The sequence below is a fragment of the Callithrix jacchus genome, chromosome 15, assembly GCF_049354715.1.
Source record: "Callithrix jacchus isolate 240 chromosome 15, calJac240_pri, whole genome shotgun sequence".
NCBI lineage: Eukaryota > Metazoa > Chordata > Mammalia > Primates > Cebidae > Callithrix > Callithrix jacchus.
Genome location: NC_133516.1, coordinates 70,949,386 through 70,965,733, shown reverse-complemented (window position 1 = coordinate 70,965,733; position 16,348 = coordinate 70,949,386). Strand labels below are relative to the sequence as shown.

The window sequence follows — 16,348 nt, the reverse complement described above, 5'->3', positions numbered from 1 at the left end:
GGTGGTAGGGCTGGTACGGGGAACAGATAATCAATCAGCAGATAAGTCTAAAATGGCGGGGAGCGATAAGGACCATGGGTAAAACAGATGCAGGGCAAGTTCCTCTTCATACCTCCCAGTGGCACAGGTAATTTCATCAATTATTATAATTATAATGCTCAATACTGTTTGTTTAGGTAACTGCTAGGTGCCAGTGATATCTACCTCTTCCTACAGGGTAGCTGCTAATAACAGATGACACGATGGAGGCTCAGAGAGGTCAAGTGACTTGCCCAAGGTCACACAGCTTTTAGCATGGTTGAAATTGGGACTCAGGTCTGTCTCACCCCTCACACATTTTGGAGGGTGTTGGAGACAATGGGAGTGACAGACATGATCCCTGTCATCTTGTAAACCTGAAACTTCACTGGGCAGACAGACACCGGATCAGCCTCACACACTTGCCTCTGCCAGAGGCTGTTGTGACCTTCAGGACATTGTGAAATGGGACTCAGTGATAGCAACAACGACAAAACTCCAGCGCAACGGCTGATGTTTCCCAAGTGCTCACTACACGCCAGGCACTGTGCTCAGCACCACTCAGCGCCCCCAGGTAATGATGCAGTTCACTCAGACGCATAGTGCTGTGATATAGTATCCATTTCACAGAGGAAGCAATGAAGGGGCAAAGAGGATAACAGGCCTGACATTAGTCACACAGCCAGCTGGATGCCCAGGGCAGTTTCCTCCATGGTCAGTGTGGGCTGGAGTGGGCTTGGACCATCCCAGTCTAACGTGGGTGGGTAAGGGCAATGTTGAAGTTAATGGCAAGAGTTGAAAGTGACTCTTTTGCATCTGAAAGGATTGGACTTTACCGGCCTGTATCTGGGTCCCCGAAAGCTCTGAAGCCAAGAATGACTGTCCTTCATCCGCCCCTTGACTACCGCCTTCACTTCTCAGGGCAGTGAGTGCTGAGGAAGCCCAGCTTGGCGGGGAGGGAAGGCCACCGCACTTGATGAGCCCTCACTCTGGGCTGTGAGGGAGAAAGCTCTCCTTCTGGAGCTCAGGGAAGTGAAATGCGCCCCAGGGTACAGCTGCCCTTCCCCACCTTGGGGGTGGGATGGGGTTGGAAGCCTTCTGCAGTTAGCTGTCCATCTCTCACTATCTGCACCATTGTGCACTGCTCCAGAGACAGAGACCCAGAGACGGTCACCACTGGGCTGTAGAGCAGAGGGCACACAAAATTACCACAGGAGTCTTGGGCGGGCAGCCTCCTCCTGTGCCATCTGCTCCCCCACCAGAGAGAAGCCAGGGAGAGGGGCCAGTCTTAGAGGACAGGCCAGGCTCTCTGTGCCCCCTCAATTCACACACTCCATTCTTGGCCCGATAAAGAGGACACGGTCTCCTGTCAACTTCAGGAGCCTGCCAGTGGTGCCTGCTCCCCGCACTTGGGAGTCATTTCATCCCTGGCAGCAGTTATTAGTCTATATGGGGTGCCCACAGGCTGGGTCTGCAGCTCAGCTCTGCTGCCCACATATTGAGTGTCCTGAGCAAGCCAAAACTTTCTCTTGGCCTCAGTGTCTTCAACTATAAATGAAAAGCCCTCCTCCTTACCTCTCAGCCTTCTTGTACTTGTAGAGACTTGTTACCTCCATCATAGATAAGAACTGTAATAACTGGAGTACTTGGGGCCACATTCTCATGCCAACCTCTGTGCTAAGTGCTTTAGTATTGTTAATCTTTACCATCACATTTTACAACAGAGGAACTGGAGCACAGAGAGGTTAGGTGACTCACCCAAGGTCACACAGTGAGAAAACAATAAAACAGATTTCTTCCCCACCCTCCATCTGATTGTCCTTTTCTCTCATGTCCTTGAGGAACTATACTGATGTTGACTATCTCCCGAGGGCTTGGTTTTCTTGTGCGTTTGATACTCTGGAGAAGTGTGAGCTGGTGCCTGCAGTCGGAGAGCTTTCTCTTTGCTCCTCTAGGGGCCTGGGGAATCACTGGACCAGCGGTGAGTCTTCCCACTTGCCTTGGAGCCACTGGAGCATGCAGGGGGATATGTTTGAGCCTCAAATCTGTGCAAATGCAGGAAGCAGCGACCAATTTCCAGGAGATTCTGGCTTCCTCCAACCCCACCCACCCACCTCCTGCACTGGCTGTGGACCTGCGTGCTTGTCTAGCTTTGCCGGAGGGTGGGGACAGGTGCAGACTTTCCCTGTCTGTCTGCCCTTTCTCTGCCCGAGGATCTATCCATGAGGCTCTCTCTTTTCCAATGCCCTGCCTCAGCAGTGCTCAGAGCCTGGTCTTCTGTCACCTTGTGGGCTTAATCCCAAAGCTCCCTCCTTTGCGGAGCTCAGCAGCGTGAATTCTGTTTCTACCTATCTTGATGGCAGTTCTGTCTTCAACTTGTGGCTGAGACAGGTTCCCTTGTCCTCCTGTGGCCAAGTCCAGCATGGCAGATCTGACACAGCATTTCTTGATTTCATGTAGCAAAAGCATTGTTGGTTTTACTGCTGGACTGGAAGTTGAGCCTGTGCATGTGCGCCATGGCTCCCTTGTCCCTGCTGCCCTGTGCCAGGCCCTCTGATGGGCATGTGTTGCTCAGAGGTGTTTTCTTTTTCTTTTCATTTCTTTCTTTTCTTTTCTCTCTCTTTTTTTTTTTTAAGATGGAGTCTCACTCTGTCACCCAGGCTGGAGTGCTGTGGCACAGTCTCGGCTCACTGCAACCTCCACCTCCTGCCTCAGTCTCCCAAGTAGTTGGGATTACAGGCGTGTGCCACCACGCCCAGCTAATTTTTGTATTTTTAGTAAGGATGGGGTTTCACCATGTTGGCCAGGCTGGTCTTGAACTCCTGACCTCAAATGATCCACCTGCCCCGCCTCAGCCTCCCAAAGTGCTGGGATTACAAGTGTGAGCCACCGCGCCTAGCCCCATCAGAGATGTTTTCTAGTACAAAGGAAATGACAAGTACAGAGCAAGGAGCCCAGTAGGTGCTCAGATAACATCCTTTCCCAATCCCAAAGGTGGAGTTGAGCTCCCCAGGGGCTACATTCCCCTGGGTGCCAAATTTCATGTATGTGGAGCCAGGCACTGGCTACTCATTTCTGCATTTGGCATGGCCCCCTCCTCTATCTTCTCAGCAGCTCCTGTCAGGTAGATGTTGGCACTCTCCACATTTCATCAATGAGGAGACTGAGGTGCTGAGAGGAGAATGAGCCCCCCCAAGTCCCAGTCAGTAAGTGGCAGAGCTGGGACTTGAGCCCAGGCCTTCTGGCTCCAGAGCCCCTGTGTTAGCAGGGACACCGTGGGTGGGCTGGCATGGCACACCACGGCAAAGCCAGCCCTGGTATGGAAGCCATCCAGGCCAGCAGGTGGACAGGCCTACCTTCTGCAGGGTGGGAGGGCAGTGATTTGGGTGGGGGGGCAAGTTGTTTGTGTCGATCTCCCTCCTGGGGAGAGAGGCCCCAAGGCGAATGAGGAGGTGGGTGAGGAAAGAACCTCCCTGGGCATGGGACAAAGTGACCTGAGGCTGGAAGCAGCTTGGAGCAATTCATCCACCTCCTCACACACTGCTTAAGCCATCTCCATCCCAGCATTCTGAAACACCTTCTCTGGCCCCCCTTTGCCTGCTCCAGGCTCAGGGGCCTCTTCTTCCAGGTGCCTTCCCTGAAACCCACCCAGGCTACATGAGAGAGAACTTGCCCAGCGCTCCTCAGGGCTTACACCACTCACAGGGCTTCTCATCCGTTGCTTTTGTCCATCTTCACCTGTACAGCAGACATAGCCTTCTAACCCATTTTGCAGCTGAGGAGACTGAAGCCCAGAGAGGCTAAGAGGCTAGGTAGCAGCACCCTATTTATGTCAGCTCTGAGTGTCTACCTGCCCACACTGTCTCCTGCACCCCAGCTGCTCAGGACCCTGTCCCTCCAGTGGAGATACAGTCTAGTGAGGAGGCCACAGAAGAAGGGAGGGGATGGACATCTGAAATAGCAAGCGACACACGGAAAGAATAACAGTGGTCATAGAAACAAGAGCTAGGGTGCAGGTATGAACCAAACATGGAGCCAAGAGCTTTGCATGGACCAACTCTTGTTCTCCCTCATGGCCATGAGAAAGCTACCAATGACATGCCCCCATTTTACAGCCAGAGAGACTGAGGTGCAGGAAGGGGTAGTCCGTGGCTAATAGTCACAGAGCCCGGGATTCATGTTCCTGGGATTCAAACTCAGGCCTTCTGGCTCCAGAGCCAGTGCCCTCTGTGGGTGTTGGAGAAATACTGCTTTACGATGCTGTGAGCTTTGTGCACGTGTGCAGGTTACATGGTCATGTCAAGTGTGCTCGGGAGTGGGGAGTGGGGACTGATGGGCTAGAGGAGTCCCCCCAATCTGGCCTTCCAGAGCCTGGGCAACCAGCCATGCCTTCTTCCTTTATCACCCAGTCGACTCCCCAGGGAACTGGAGGTTGAATGGGTATGTGCATAATGGGAGGTGCTCAACTCAGCACCCCAAGAGGGAGCTTTGTTGGAAGTTAGGAATAGGTACTCAGTCGAGCTTTGGAGAGCCATTGCATCAAGCTCAGCCTCAGTCCTTAGTCAGGCCCAGCCTCCTCCCAGATGCCGCGGACCTGACCTCAGCTTGTCCCCTCTTCTCTCCTCGCAGGGAGCCGGGAGGCCGCATTCACCTACGCCATCATTGCCGCTGGTGTAGCCCACGCCATCACAGCTGCCTGTACCCAGGGCAACCTGAGCGACTGCGGCTGTGACAAGGAGAAGCAAGGCCAGTACCACCGGGACGAGGGCTGGAAGTGGGGTGGCTGCTCTGCCGACATCCGCTACGGCATCGGCTTCGCCAAGGTCTTTGTGGATGCCCGGGAGATCAAGCAGAATGCCCGGACTCTCATGAACTTGCACAATAACGAGGCAGGCCGAAAGGTAGGCAGCCAGGGAGGGCAGCTGGGCAGCGCTCGTGGAGACGCTGCAAAATGGCTTGTTTGTAACATCTGGTGCTGGGTGTCTGGTGAGGAGCCACAGGGCTCTGCCCTCAGCCGCATTCTGCTTGGCGCTGGCATCAGCTTGTGGCTGGTCAGGATTTGTGTATGGCATGAAGCTTGTCAGTTACTGGAGAAGTTGGATAACTGAGTCTCCCTTAAGACAAATTGGATGTTACCCAGCAAGATGGGAAGAGGGACAGATGTGAACTCTTATCCTTGGGAGGGGCCAAATAAGCCTTTCTCCCTTGCTCCCTTCCTTCCTTCCTCCTTCCCTCCTTTTTTCTCTCCCTCCCTCCCTTTTCTCAGGCTTCTGGCCACATCCTGTGTGTCAGAGCCTCCCAGGTGGCCTTGGTGAGTCACACAGAATTGCTCACCTGGTCTGCCCCAGGATGATGTCCTGGGGGAAATTACCAGGTCCTGCCTGTCTAGTCCCATGGCTGGGAGCTCCTGCCCAGGGTGGCACATCCCTGCAGGGGTCCCAGCTGCTCCTTCCTCCCAGTTTTTCTGATCAGATCACCCTGCAGGTCCCAGGTCCCAGGTCCCAGGCTCCCTCCTGCCCTTAAAGCCCTCACTTTCTCCAGGCAGACTGGAGGAGGACAAGTGGCTTCCCTCTCGAGCCTCAGTTTCCTCACCTGGCTGGGCCATGGTGAGAATTAAAGGAGAGAATAGCAGGCCCGCAGCAAGTCAGGGCCAGGTTGGGTCCTGTGGGAGTGTTTTCTGTGAGCCACCCAGCTCCACCAGTGTGAGGTTTATGTGGTTGCTCTGTCGTGCTGCCATGAGCCCATGGGTGACGCAGACACAGGGAAGTGTCAGAGGTTATAAGACCAATCTCAATGGGCTTTCTGGAGGAGATAACCCCCAAAAGATGAGTGAGGTTTGAGTAGGCAGGGAAGGGAGATGGAGGCAGCCAAGGTCTGGTGAGTGGGGGAGAAATGGACACAAGCCCAGAGGTAGGGGCAGGGAGCCAGTTAGGAACCACACTGGCTGGTCTGTGAACCCCTGAAAGGGGAGCCCCTGTGGGATGGGCCAAGGAGCACAGCCTTATGTTCTGCCCCTGGATCTGCCTGCGGCTGCCATCTCCTTGTCCTTCAGGTTTCAGCCGTGATGTTCTATCCCCAGAGAGGCCTCCCTTTCCATTCCTTCCTAGCCTTTTCTCGGAGGTTGCCTCGTTCCATGGCTTTCTCCCCTCTCTAGACTGTGAGCACCCTGAGGATGGAGGCCTGGGCTGTCCCAGCCACAGCAGCACTCCTGAGTCAGGCACGCAGCAGGCACTCTACAAATAGGTATGGAATGAACGGATGAGTGCCTTGGGGTTGCTGGGGAGCCACTGATGGTTCCGGGGCAGGAGAAGGGCAGAAGTCAAAGACCCTTGGGAGGCAGAAGGCTACCTTGAGTGGGGTCAGGAACTGGGTCTGGGTGGAGGGCAGGCCGTGCCTGACCTGGTGTTTCTGAGCAGGAACAGCTCTCCCAGCTCAGGGAAGCCCAGCAGAGGGCCATAAATCCCCTGCCTGCCCCATGCTCTCTGGTTAGGGAGGACCCTTGGGGCTGGCTTTATAGAAAAGCAGTTCTATAGGCACCATGTACTTCCTGAGCCAAGAGGTAGGACTGCGGGCTCACTGGTATATGCAGAGAAAGGCCTGAGCCACACCTGCCCCACCCCTTGTGCCACAGGGGTGGAAATGGAGGCTCAGTGAGGGTACCAGCGGACCCCTGGGGACTTAGGTCAGTGACTACACACTCCACTCAGCCAAAGCATGGCAAGGTGGTCTTCTGGCCTGGCCCCAGGTGGCCAGACCCTCACATGCTGCCATGGGTCACCCCAAGAGTCCCAACAAAGGCAGAAACAAAGACAGCCACCAGCTGTTGTGGGTTCCAGATTCTCTTCTGGCCTCAGTTGCCACATCTGTTGATTAGGACTATGACCCTCACCGTGTTCTGACTGGTGCCAGTCGGTTCCCCAGGATTTTGCAACATGCCATTTACTTGAAGGCATGGGACCCCACCCCAGGAGCCCCCACCCGACAGGCTGCCATGGGCCCCATGCATGGCAGAGTTGGGGAACCAATGGGAGCAAAGGGGCCAGCCTGCCACAGCTCCTGGCTGAGCGCCTCGGAAAGGCTCGCAGATGTGTTTATCACCCGCTCCCTCACTCCTGCTGCAAGGAAACAAGACTCAACCTGACCACAGGCTCTGGGGCTTGTTGGCAGCTTGTGTGAGAGAAGGGGAAGTGGGGAGGCCAGGGTGAGGGGGGTGCACCATGTGGCTTCTGCAGACCTGATGAGGGGCTGCCCCAGGGCTGCAGGAGAGCCCCTGACTCCCCTGGCAGACAAGGGGGAGTAAATGCTGCAGGGATGTCCTGCCCTCACAGGTCTCCAGTTTGAGTCTGAGCCCAGCCCGGTGTAGGCCATGGGGAAGGGGCAGCACTGCGGGGAGGCTGCAGCGGGGGGGCGGGGGGGAATCCCTTTTTTCCCTCACTGCCTCATCAATTGTGTGGTCTGCAGGCCGAATCAGAATGGTTAGGTGCCAATAGCTTTTGGCAATGTGACTTTAGAATTATAGTTTCCCCTATTGGCATTTTGGATTGAAATCAGTGGCCACTCAGGTCGGGGTCCTAGAATATGAAATTCACAGCCTAGCATGTGTTGTGTGGGATCACAGCCTCCTCAGGTGGGAGGAAGGGAAGGGTCAGAGGCATTGTGTTGAAATCATTGGATGGTGGAATCTTTGTGGCTTTGAATAATTTCTTTCCAGCCTTTTGGACAGCAAGGAAATTACCCACAGTCTTTGCCCTCAAGACTAGATGCTCAGTCTAGTGAGAGAATCAGGTACAAGAAGCAAAACTTCTGATTCAGGGATACACATTGTAGGAGAAGCGTGATACAGAAAGTGCAGAGAAGAGGTCAGAGGAAGAGTGGTTTGTTTCCTCTTGAAGACTGGAGTGCTGGGCAGAAGAAGGGAACTCTCAGCAGGGCTTGGAAGGATAAGGAGTCCTCCTGGTGGACGAAGCATCAGGAAGGAAGAGGGCAGTCCCAGCAGCACAGGCATGTTCAAAAAGCATGAATTCCTAACAAAGCAAGCTGTGGGGGCTCCGTGTGGCTGAGGCTGGGGAGGATGAGTGATGAGGCTGCAGAGGGGGCTACATGGAACACTTGACCTTAAATGTCAGAACAAGGAGTGGGACTTCGTCTTAGGCTGGAGGTGCCCAGAAGAGGCTTTGGTGGGGCAGTGCTCGGCAGGTTTCTGGCCCTGTCTGGGATAGAGTGGAGTACAGAGTGAAGCGGCTGTGGCCACGGTTGGTGCCTAAACCCAGCAGGGACCTCGGGGCGCATGGCTGGGGAGACTGTTTAGGAAGCATAATGGGTAGGAGCTGTCTCAGGTGTGTTTGGGGTAGAGGGGCAGGAGGGTAACAGAAGCCCTGGTATTTGTAGGATTGCCTGGTGGGAGGGTTAAAGGGGGAAAGCCGGAGAGAGCCTGGGCCACAGCCTAGGCAAATGGGTACTCAGACAGGAGGGCTATGGGAAGGGAAGGGCAGTCAGGGAGGCTGGAGGAGAAGCAGGAGAACCTGCGCCTTCTGGGTGCATTTGTGAGTGCATGTAGATATCCCTCTGTGGGATTGCAGAGAAGCCTGGGCAGCTGCTTCCTAGACCTGGAAGGGCAGCCAAGAGCCAGGGGTCTCTGAGCCTCCATGATAATATTGTATCTGGCAAGCCAGGCTTTTGAGGACTTACTGTACAGAGAGAGAAGTGTACCAGGGAGCTCCAGGGGGCCTGGGGGAGAGGGGCCCTCAGCAACCCCTTCATGAGAGTGTGGTGACTGAGCCCAGGAGAGGCAGCCCTGGGGATGGGGGCCCAGCTGGGACAGGGCTGGCCCCTGCTGGAATGCGCCGCTTGCTCCAAGGGAGGTGAGCTCAGGGGGATGGAATTCCACCGGAGTGAAAAGTCACCTCCCAGTCCCTGCCCAGCCTCTTGCACACGGAGGGGTGTCGGTCTTGTCCCTTCCTGCCCTGCCCCGTCTGGTCTGGGTGCTCCTGGGAGCTGGATTCCCACCCCTGCCCTGGCCGCAGGCGGGCGTGTGAGTCAGGGGACACCAGGAACCAGCCCCTGGCAGCTGGGGTGGAGCCCAGATAAGACCTGCTCAGCTATGCTCCTCTCTGCAGTTCCGAGGGCCACTTGCATATTTGACCAGATAGAGTGGCCAGTGGTGGCATGTTGAGGGCCTGAGGAGCCAGGCTCCACCCAGCCCGAAGCTGACTGGCCAGGCCAGGCTGGAAGGAGGCATCCTCAGGCTTCTGTGCCCTCCATTCCTGCCCCGCCCCTGGGCACAGGTGTGGGTTCTCGCCCTTCAGAATGGAATGGCTTGCAGCCAGGACTCAGGGGACTTGGATCAAGAATAGCCTTGGGCACATCGTAGCCCTTCAGAGCCTTGGCTTCTTCCAAGGCAGGAAGAAGGGAGGGTCTCAAGGTCTGACATGCAGGGTGGGGAATGACACGGGGTTCTTAGGACCATTGGACCCCAATCTTGTCTCCAACTACTCTCCCACACACCACCCTCCAATCACACACTCCCACAGTCAACCAAGCTTATTCCCACCCCAGGGCCTTTCCACAGGCCGCTTCCTCTGTCAGAAAAGCTCTCCCCTTAAATCTTTGCAGAACTACCTCCTTCTATTCCTTGAAGTCCCCGCTCAGATGTCGCCTTGCCAGGGAAGTCCTCCCCAACTTCCCTCCCCACTGTCTGCCTCGTCTTTCCCCGTCATTCTGCTTTACTTGCATGTGAAACCACCATACAGAATGATCTCATTTGCACAGCTCTGTGCATCTGAATTGCTTGTTGCCTCCCGCTGCAGGGCAGCACCACAAGGGTAGCAATGGCCTAAGTTCACCCCTGTGCCTAGAACAGCGCCTGGTGCATAGGAAGTGCTCAAGCAATATTTGTTGAGTGAACAAATGACATGGCAAGGGCTTGCTCTTTCTTGGGGGGATTTCCAGGAGGAGGGTTGCCAGGTATATACAGGATCCCCACTTAGAGTTGAATTTGAGATAAACAACAAATAATATTCTTATAAGTATGTCCCAACTATTGCACAAGACATACTACAAAATGATTTGTCATTTATCTCAAATTCAGATTTAACTGAGTTTGTGTTTTTGAGTTGAGCTGATATGGAGATAATTGTAAATTCACATGCAATTGTAGAATATGGAGAGATCCTGTGTACCCTTTGCCCAGTTTCTCCCAATGGTGACAGCTTGCAAAACTATAAGACAACATCACAACTAGGACGCTGATGCTGGGACAGTCAAGATGCAGAGCACGCAGTGGTCCCCAGGCTGCCCTTGTATTGCCCCTTCTACTTCCCTTCCCCTCCCTAATCCCCAGCAAGTGCTGATTTCTTCTCCACTTTTATAATTTTGTTGTTTTAACAATGTCACACAGATGATCTGTTTTCCACTTTTATAATTTCATTATTTTAACAATTTCACACAGGTGAATCTTACAGTATAACCTCTCGAGATGAACTTCTTTTCATTCAGCACAATTCCCTCAAGTCTCCTTCGAGTGTTGTGGATCAGTGGCTGAATAGTATTCCAGGGCACAGAGGCTCCACAGTTAGTTTTGCCATTCACCTGTTGAAGGGTGTCTGGGTTGTTTGCACGTTTTGACTATTACACATAAAGCTGCCGCGAACATATGTGTATAGGTTTTTTGTCAATGTAAGGTTCGATTTCTCTAGGATAAAATGTGCAAGAGCACAAATGCACAGTAGCTATCTGTATAGCTTTGTAAGAAGGGGCCAAACTGTTTTCCGTTTTGTGGAAGAGTGTTTGTGCTGTTTTATATTCCTGCTAGCAATGTGTGAGTGGCACCATTTTTTCACGTCCTCAGCAGCATTTGGTTTATCACTGTTTTTAATTTTTTTTTTTTTTTTTGCCATTCTGATAGATGTATGTCATACCTCATCGTGGCTTTGATCAGCATCTCCTGAATGGCTAATGACGTTGAACATCTTTTCAGGTGCTTGCCATCTGGGTGTTCTCTCTGGTGTAGCATCTGTGTATGTCTTTTTGCCTCTTCTCTAAATAGGTAGTTTACTTTTTACTGGTGAGTTTGGATATTTCTTTATATATTCTAGAAGCTAGTATTTGGTCATACATGCAGTTGGCAAATATATTTTCCCAGTCTGTAGCATGTCTTTTTTATCATCTTCATAGGGTCTTTCACAGAGCAAAAGTGTTTAACTTTGTTTTCATTGATAAGTTTCAGTGGATCTATTTTTCCTCAAATGGATTGTGCCTTTGATATTGTCTAAAAACTCTTTGCTCAGCCCTAGATCCCAAAGATTTTCCTGTTTTTTTCCTAAAAGTTTTATGTTTTGCATTTCTCCGTGACTTGCTTTTTTTAAAATTTGTTAATTAAAAAAATCAACTAAAATTTCTTTCTTTTTCAAATTGTATGTTACATGTTTGTTTATTTATTTATTTATTTATTTATTTATTTATTTATTTATTTTTGAGACGGAGTTTCACTCTTGTTACCCAGGCTGGAGTGCAATGGCGCGATCTCGGCTCACCGCAACCTCCGCCTCCTGGGTTCAGGCAATTCTCCTGCCTCAGCCTCCTGAGTAGCTGGGATTACAGGCACACGCCACCATGCCCAGCTAATTTTTTGTATCTTTAGTAGAGACAGCGTTTCACCATGTTGACCAGGATGGTCTCGATCTCTTGACCTTTTGATCCACCCACCTCGGCCTCCCAAAGTGCTGCGATTACAGGCATGAGCCACCGCGCCCGGCCCACGTTTATTTATTTTTAATTGTGATAAAATATACTTAGCATGAAACTTGCCGAGTCAGGCATTCTGAGGTGTGCACCCAGTGGCACTACGCACACTGGCACTGTTGTGTGCCATCCCCACCTCAGAACTTTATCATCTTCCCAAATGGATGCTCTGTCCCTGTTCAACAACCACCTCCCATGTCCCCCTCCCACACACACCCAAGCCCCTGGCACCCACCTTTCCACTTCCCGTCTCTATGAATCTGACTGCTCTAGGCACCCCACGTAAAAGGCAATTATATAGTTTTTGTTCTTTCATGCCTGGCTTATTTCAGTTAGCATAATTTCTGAAAGGTTCTGTGATCGCTTTGAATTAACTTTTCCATGAGGTGTAAGTTTAGGTCAGGGTTCATTTTTCAGCCTATATATGGGCTAAATCTGAGAACCCTCCCTAGCCTCCTCTGTCAAGAACAGCGGCCTCAGGACAGTGTGAAGGAAAACTGTAGGATTGTTTTAGAACTGGAGATTCTCTCTTCTGTGAGCATTTAATCAATGAGAGACTGAGACCCAGACCTGGAGGGCCCCTGCCAAGGCCACACACACCAAGGGAGTGGAGAGGCGAGAGCTGCACCCTGGCTCCCGGCTCAGACCTCCCTTCTGCTCCCTGGAGCTGGCTAGGGCAGGGGAGCTGGGCTGGATGAGAGGCTGAGGTAGGGGCCAGGAGGTCCGTGGTGGGCTTGAGAAAAGCCTAGTGAAATGACCAGGCCAGGGTGTGTGGGCCCAGAGGAAGGAGCCCAGACGAGACCAGAGAGGAAGCTACCAAGGACGGGTTGGAGGGGGACCAGCCCAGGCTGGGGCGGAGGGTGCCCACGAGGCCGGAGGTTTTGCCAGTTTTCTCCGATGACACAGCAAGGGCAGGGCCCAGCCAGGTCCTGTCAGTGATGCCACAGTGATAGCAGTGGATGGTGCCTGGGGAGGAAGGGGATGAGATAAGAGAGGCCACATAGGTAGAGGCAGGGGCAGCCCTTCCCAGAGACTGGAAACGTCTGTGGCCCCAGCTTCACAGGACCTGGTCCCTGGCATCCCACTTTGCTCTGGGCTGCTAAGACCACCCAACCCCCAACCTGGATGGACATGGGCAGCCAGAGCAGGCCCTGAGGAAGCCCTGGACACCCAGGCCTGGGAGGAGTCAGGTGGCTCAGCCTTGAGTGGGGCAGCCTCAGGAAGGTGTCACCATCCTGCAGTCCCTGAGGACTGGGGGTGGTGTGGTTGGGAGGGTGGCAGGCAGGACCAGGACCCACAGGATGGAAGAATATGGGGAAAAGGCAGTTGAACTGAGAAGGAACTTACTCCCAGGAAGGTGGATGTGGTCCCTGTCAGAGCAGGTGGTGCAGGTGGAGGGAAGGTTTTCATCTGCTGGGAGAATATGGACACAATTCTAATAAATCACTTGAAATATAGGTACTAATTTAATACCCACCTTAGTCTTATAAGGTTAGCATTCTCTGTTCTCTCGATTTTACAAATAAGAAAATGGAAGCACAGAGAGGTTAAGAAAGTTGCTTAATGTGACACAGCTGGCAGGTGCAGCCCTGGGATGTAAACCCAAGCAGTCCAGCTCCAGATGCAGGTCTTAACCTCAAACTATGCTCCCAGCCCCAGGGGTCTTGGACTCAGGTGCTTTTATGCCCACAGTCTCCTGATTCTGAAATGCTGTGATTCCAAGATGTTCCCCTAAGATTCACAGATCCTCTGAATTGGGGAACTTGGAGACTACAGTCCTCAGCCCCCAAATGCTATGTGGTCATCTGGGTTGTGGGTTATCCAGGCATGCACACGTGTGTCCTCTCCCATTCTGTCACTGCAGCCTTGGGACAGTCCTTGGGCCAACACCCTCTGCCTGGGAGAGGACATGTCAGGGCCAGGGAGGAACTTGGTTGTAAGAGAAGGTGATTCTGCATGGCACCCTGGCATGTGAGGGGCCCCAGGCTATCATGGGGGTTCAGGGTAAACTGGACAAGGAGATGCCCAGACAGGAACCCATGCCCTGTGCAGGGACCAGGGCACCTCCTCTTTTAGCAGAGTTTCTGGGCTTGTTCAGCCTGATAAAGGACAGTGAGGGAGCCTTCCAGGCAGTCATGAGACTTGCCTCAGTGTCTCCCAGAGCCCCACCTGGGCCTGGCATACTCTTGGTGACATAAAGTGGCACACATCCTAGGCCATGTCACAAACAGCGACCAGAGCACTGCAGGCAGTGGGGTTGGGTGTGTCTGTCTCTGCCTTCTCATTCCCACGCTTGCACAGGGGGCAGGTGGGAGGAGGGTGTGCCTTGTGCTCTGAGGTGGGCTCTGGAGTCCACTCCTGGCTTTGCTGCTTGCTGGCTGTGTGGTCTTGGCCATGTTACTCTGCCTCTCTGTGCCTCAGTTTCTCCAGGGACACTTAGTAGCGCCCTAGAGTGTTATGAGGGTTACATGATTAAAAGAATTTAAAGTGCTTATAGCTGCACTGTCCAATATGATCACAAGCCACATGGGGCTACTTAAATTTAAATGAGGTACAAATAAATAAGATTTAAAATTCTGTTTCACAGTCCATGTTTCAAGTGCTCAGTAGCCACCTATGGATCATGGCTTTCTACTAGATGGTTCCATGGTAGCAGGAAGTTCTGTTGGACATCACTGTCTTAGAGTGGCGGGCATGGAGTAAGGGCTGAGATGTTGGTGCTACTGCTAAGGGACCCGCAGAGGTCTCAGAGGCAGTGGAAGCTCATCTTGTCACCTCCCTGGCCTTCTGCCAGCCCAAGGGGGTCTCAGATGCTGGCTGTCTGATTTCTCTTGGAAGGAATTCCCAGTGTGGCTGCTGGCCCTGCAGCTGGAAACTCATTTGAAACCCACCTGAGGTGGAGAGGGGGCAGCATGGTGAGGCCCTGAGAGCCCCCAGGTGAAGTAGAGTCAGAAGCTCAGTTACACCATGGTGAGACCAAGTCAAAAGGCGCCCACCACGGACAATTGGCGCCTTTGTCCTCAGAAGGGGGACTGGGACTCCTGGGTATTATCAGAGCTGCTGGGAAGAGGGAGGGAGGGTAGCTGAGTGATGGGAGGAAGGTGGGCAAGAAGAGGGGCAGGAGTGGTCCCAGAGGGAGGGAGAAACAAGGTGTTCTGGAGGGTCTGGCACCAGGAGCTGGCAGCTGTCACTTTTCCTAATCCTCAACAGTTGTGTCTTTTGAAGAGAAATCCAGGTGCAACTGTGTCCCTAGGAAGGACTCCTTGCCTGACAAAGGCACTTCTTTAAGTCACCGCCTTTCAGTGTGCACTGAGACACTGTCAAGGCTGCTCATAGTGGTGAGCACTTGCTCTTGCTCTGTCCTGGGTGGGGTTCTAGGTGCTCTTTCTGGGTTATTCCATTTGATTAGCCCAACATCTTTGGGGACCCTTGGTAACTCCATTTCTCGGATGGGCAGCTGAGATCCAGGCAGTGAATGTGAGCAGGGATCCCAGGCTCCTGGGCAGGAGAGCTGGACTCAGGGTCTTATAGCCTCCCCAGGCCATGGCGGGCATGGGCAGTGAGGTCAGCACTCAGCTGCTCACTGCAAGACACTGTGTGCTTGCAGACCTGCCCTTCCATGTGCTGGCCTCATTCCAAATGCTCTTTGTAAATGATCTCATGGGAAAGGGTCACTTGTCATTCATATTTAACAGATGAGGAAATTGAGGCAGTGAGCAGTTCAGTGGTATGCTTGAGATTGCCCAGGTAAAAAGCATCTGAGCCCGGATACCCTCCAGCCATCCCAACTCTGCAACCCAACTTCTGTCCATCCTTGGTGCAGCCTCTTGTTAATCCTAAATTGTGTGTGTGTGTGTGTGTGTGTGTGTGTGTGTGTGTGTGTGTGTGTGTCTGCACCTGGATGGATTGGTAGTATTTTGAAATAATCAAGATTCCAACAAAGCCAGGCATGATGGCTCACACCTGTAATCCCAGCACTTTAGGAGGCCGAGGGTAGGTGGATCACCTGAGGTCAGGAGTTTGAGACCAGCCTGGCCAACATGGAGAAACCCATCTCTACTAAAAATACAAAAATTAGCTGGGTGAGGTGGCGTGTGCCTGTAATCCCAGCTACTCAGGAGGCTGAGGAAGAAGAATCGCTTGAACCTGGGAGGCAGAGGTTGCAGTGAGCTGAGATTGTGCCGCTGTACTCCAGCCTGGGTGACAGAGTGAGACTCCATCTCAGGGGAAAAAAAAAAAAAGGATTCTGAAATGACATTGGTAAAACACTTGGTGATTTGCAAGACCGTTTTTTTTTTAAACATCTTTTCTTGGCCAAGTCTCACAGCTATGCTCCAGGTGAGCAGTATAACTGTGCTCGTTTTGCAGGTGAGGCAGCTGAGGCTCTGGTTGGGGGCTGCTCAGTACCCTGGAGGTGTTATCTGCTGGGCTGAGACTTTTGGATGGGAGGCAGGTCAGGAGCTTCTGGCCAGACCATGCAGGGAGGTGCGATGGCCTGGATGTGGAAAGGGGGAAAGAGCTCCGATAAGAGCCCTGACTGTGCCACTTGTTTCCTCTGTGTCCTTGGGCTGTCACCATTCTCGAGCCTCAG

The 16,348-nt window shown here is 52.8% G+C and overlaps 1 protein-coding gene across 3 annotated transcripts in view; it reads left to right on the top strand.

The window, feature by feature from the left end:
- The window catches only part of WNT7A (Wnt family member 7A), a 62,620-nt gene that overhangs the window by 19,318 nt on the left and 26,954 nt on the right, over positions 1 to 16,348 (top strand). For 2 of the 3 annotated variants that reach the window (XM_078351696.1, XM_002758649.6), the window contains exon 3: positions 4,648 to 4,919. In XM_078351696.1, coding sequence (XP_078207822.1) covers positions 4,648 to 4,919 — 272 coding nt within the window. Of the gene's footprint in view, positions 1 to 216; positions 2,000 to 4,647; positions 4,920 to 16,348 lie in introns of those variants that run through there. The other variant, XM_078351695.1, reaches the window with a different exon arrangement.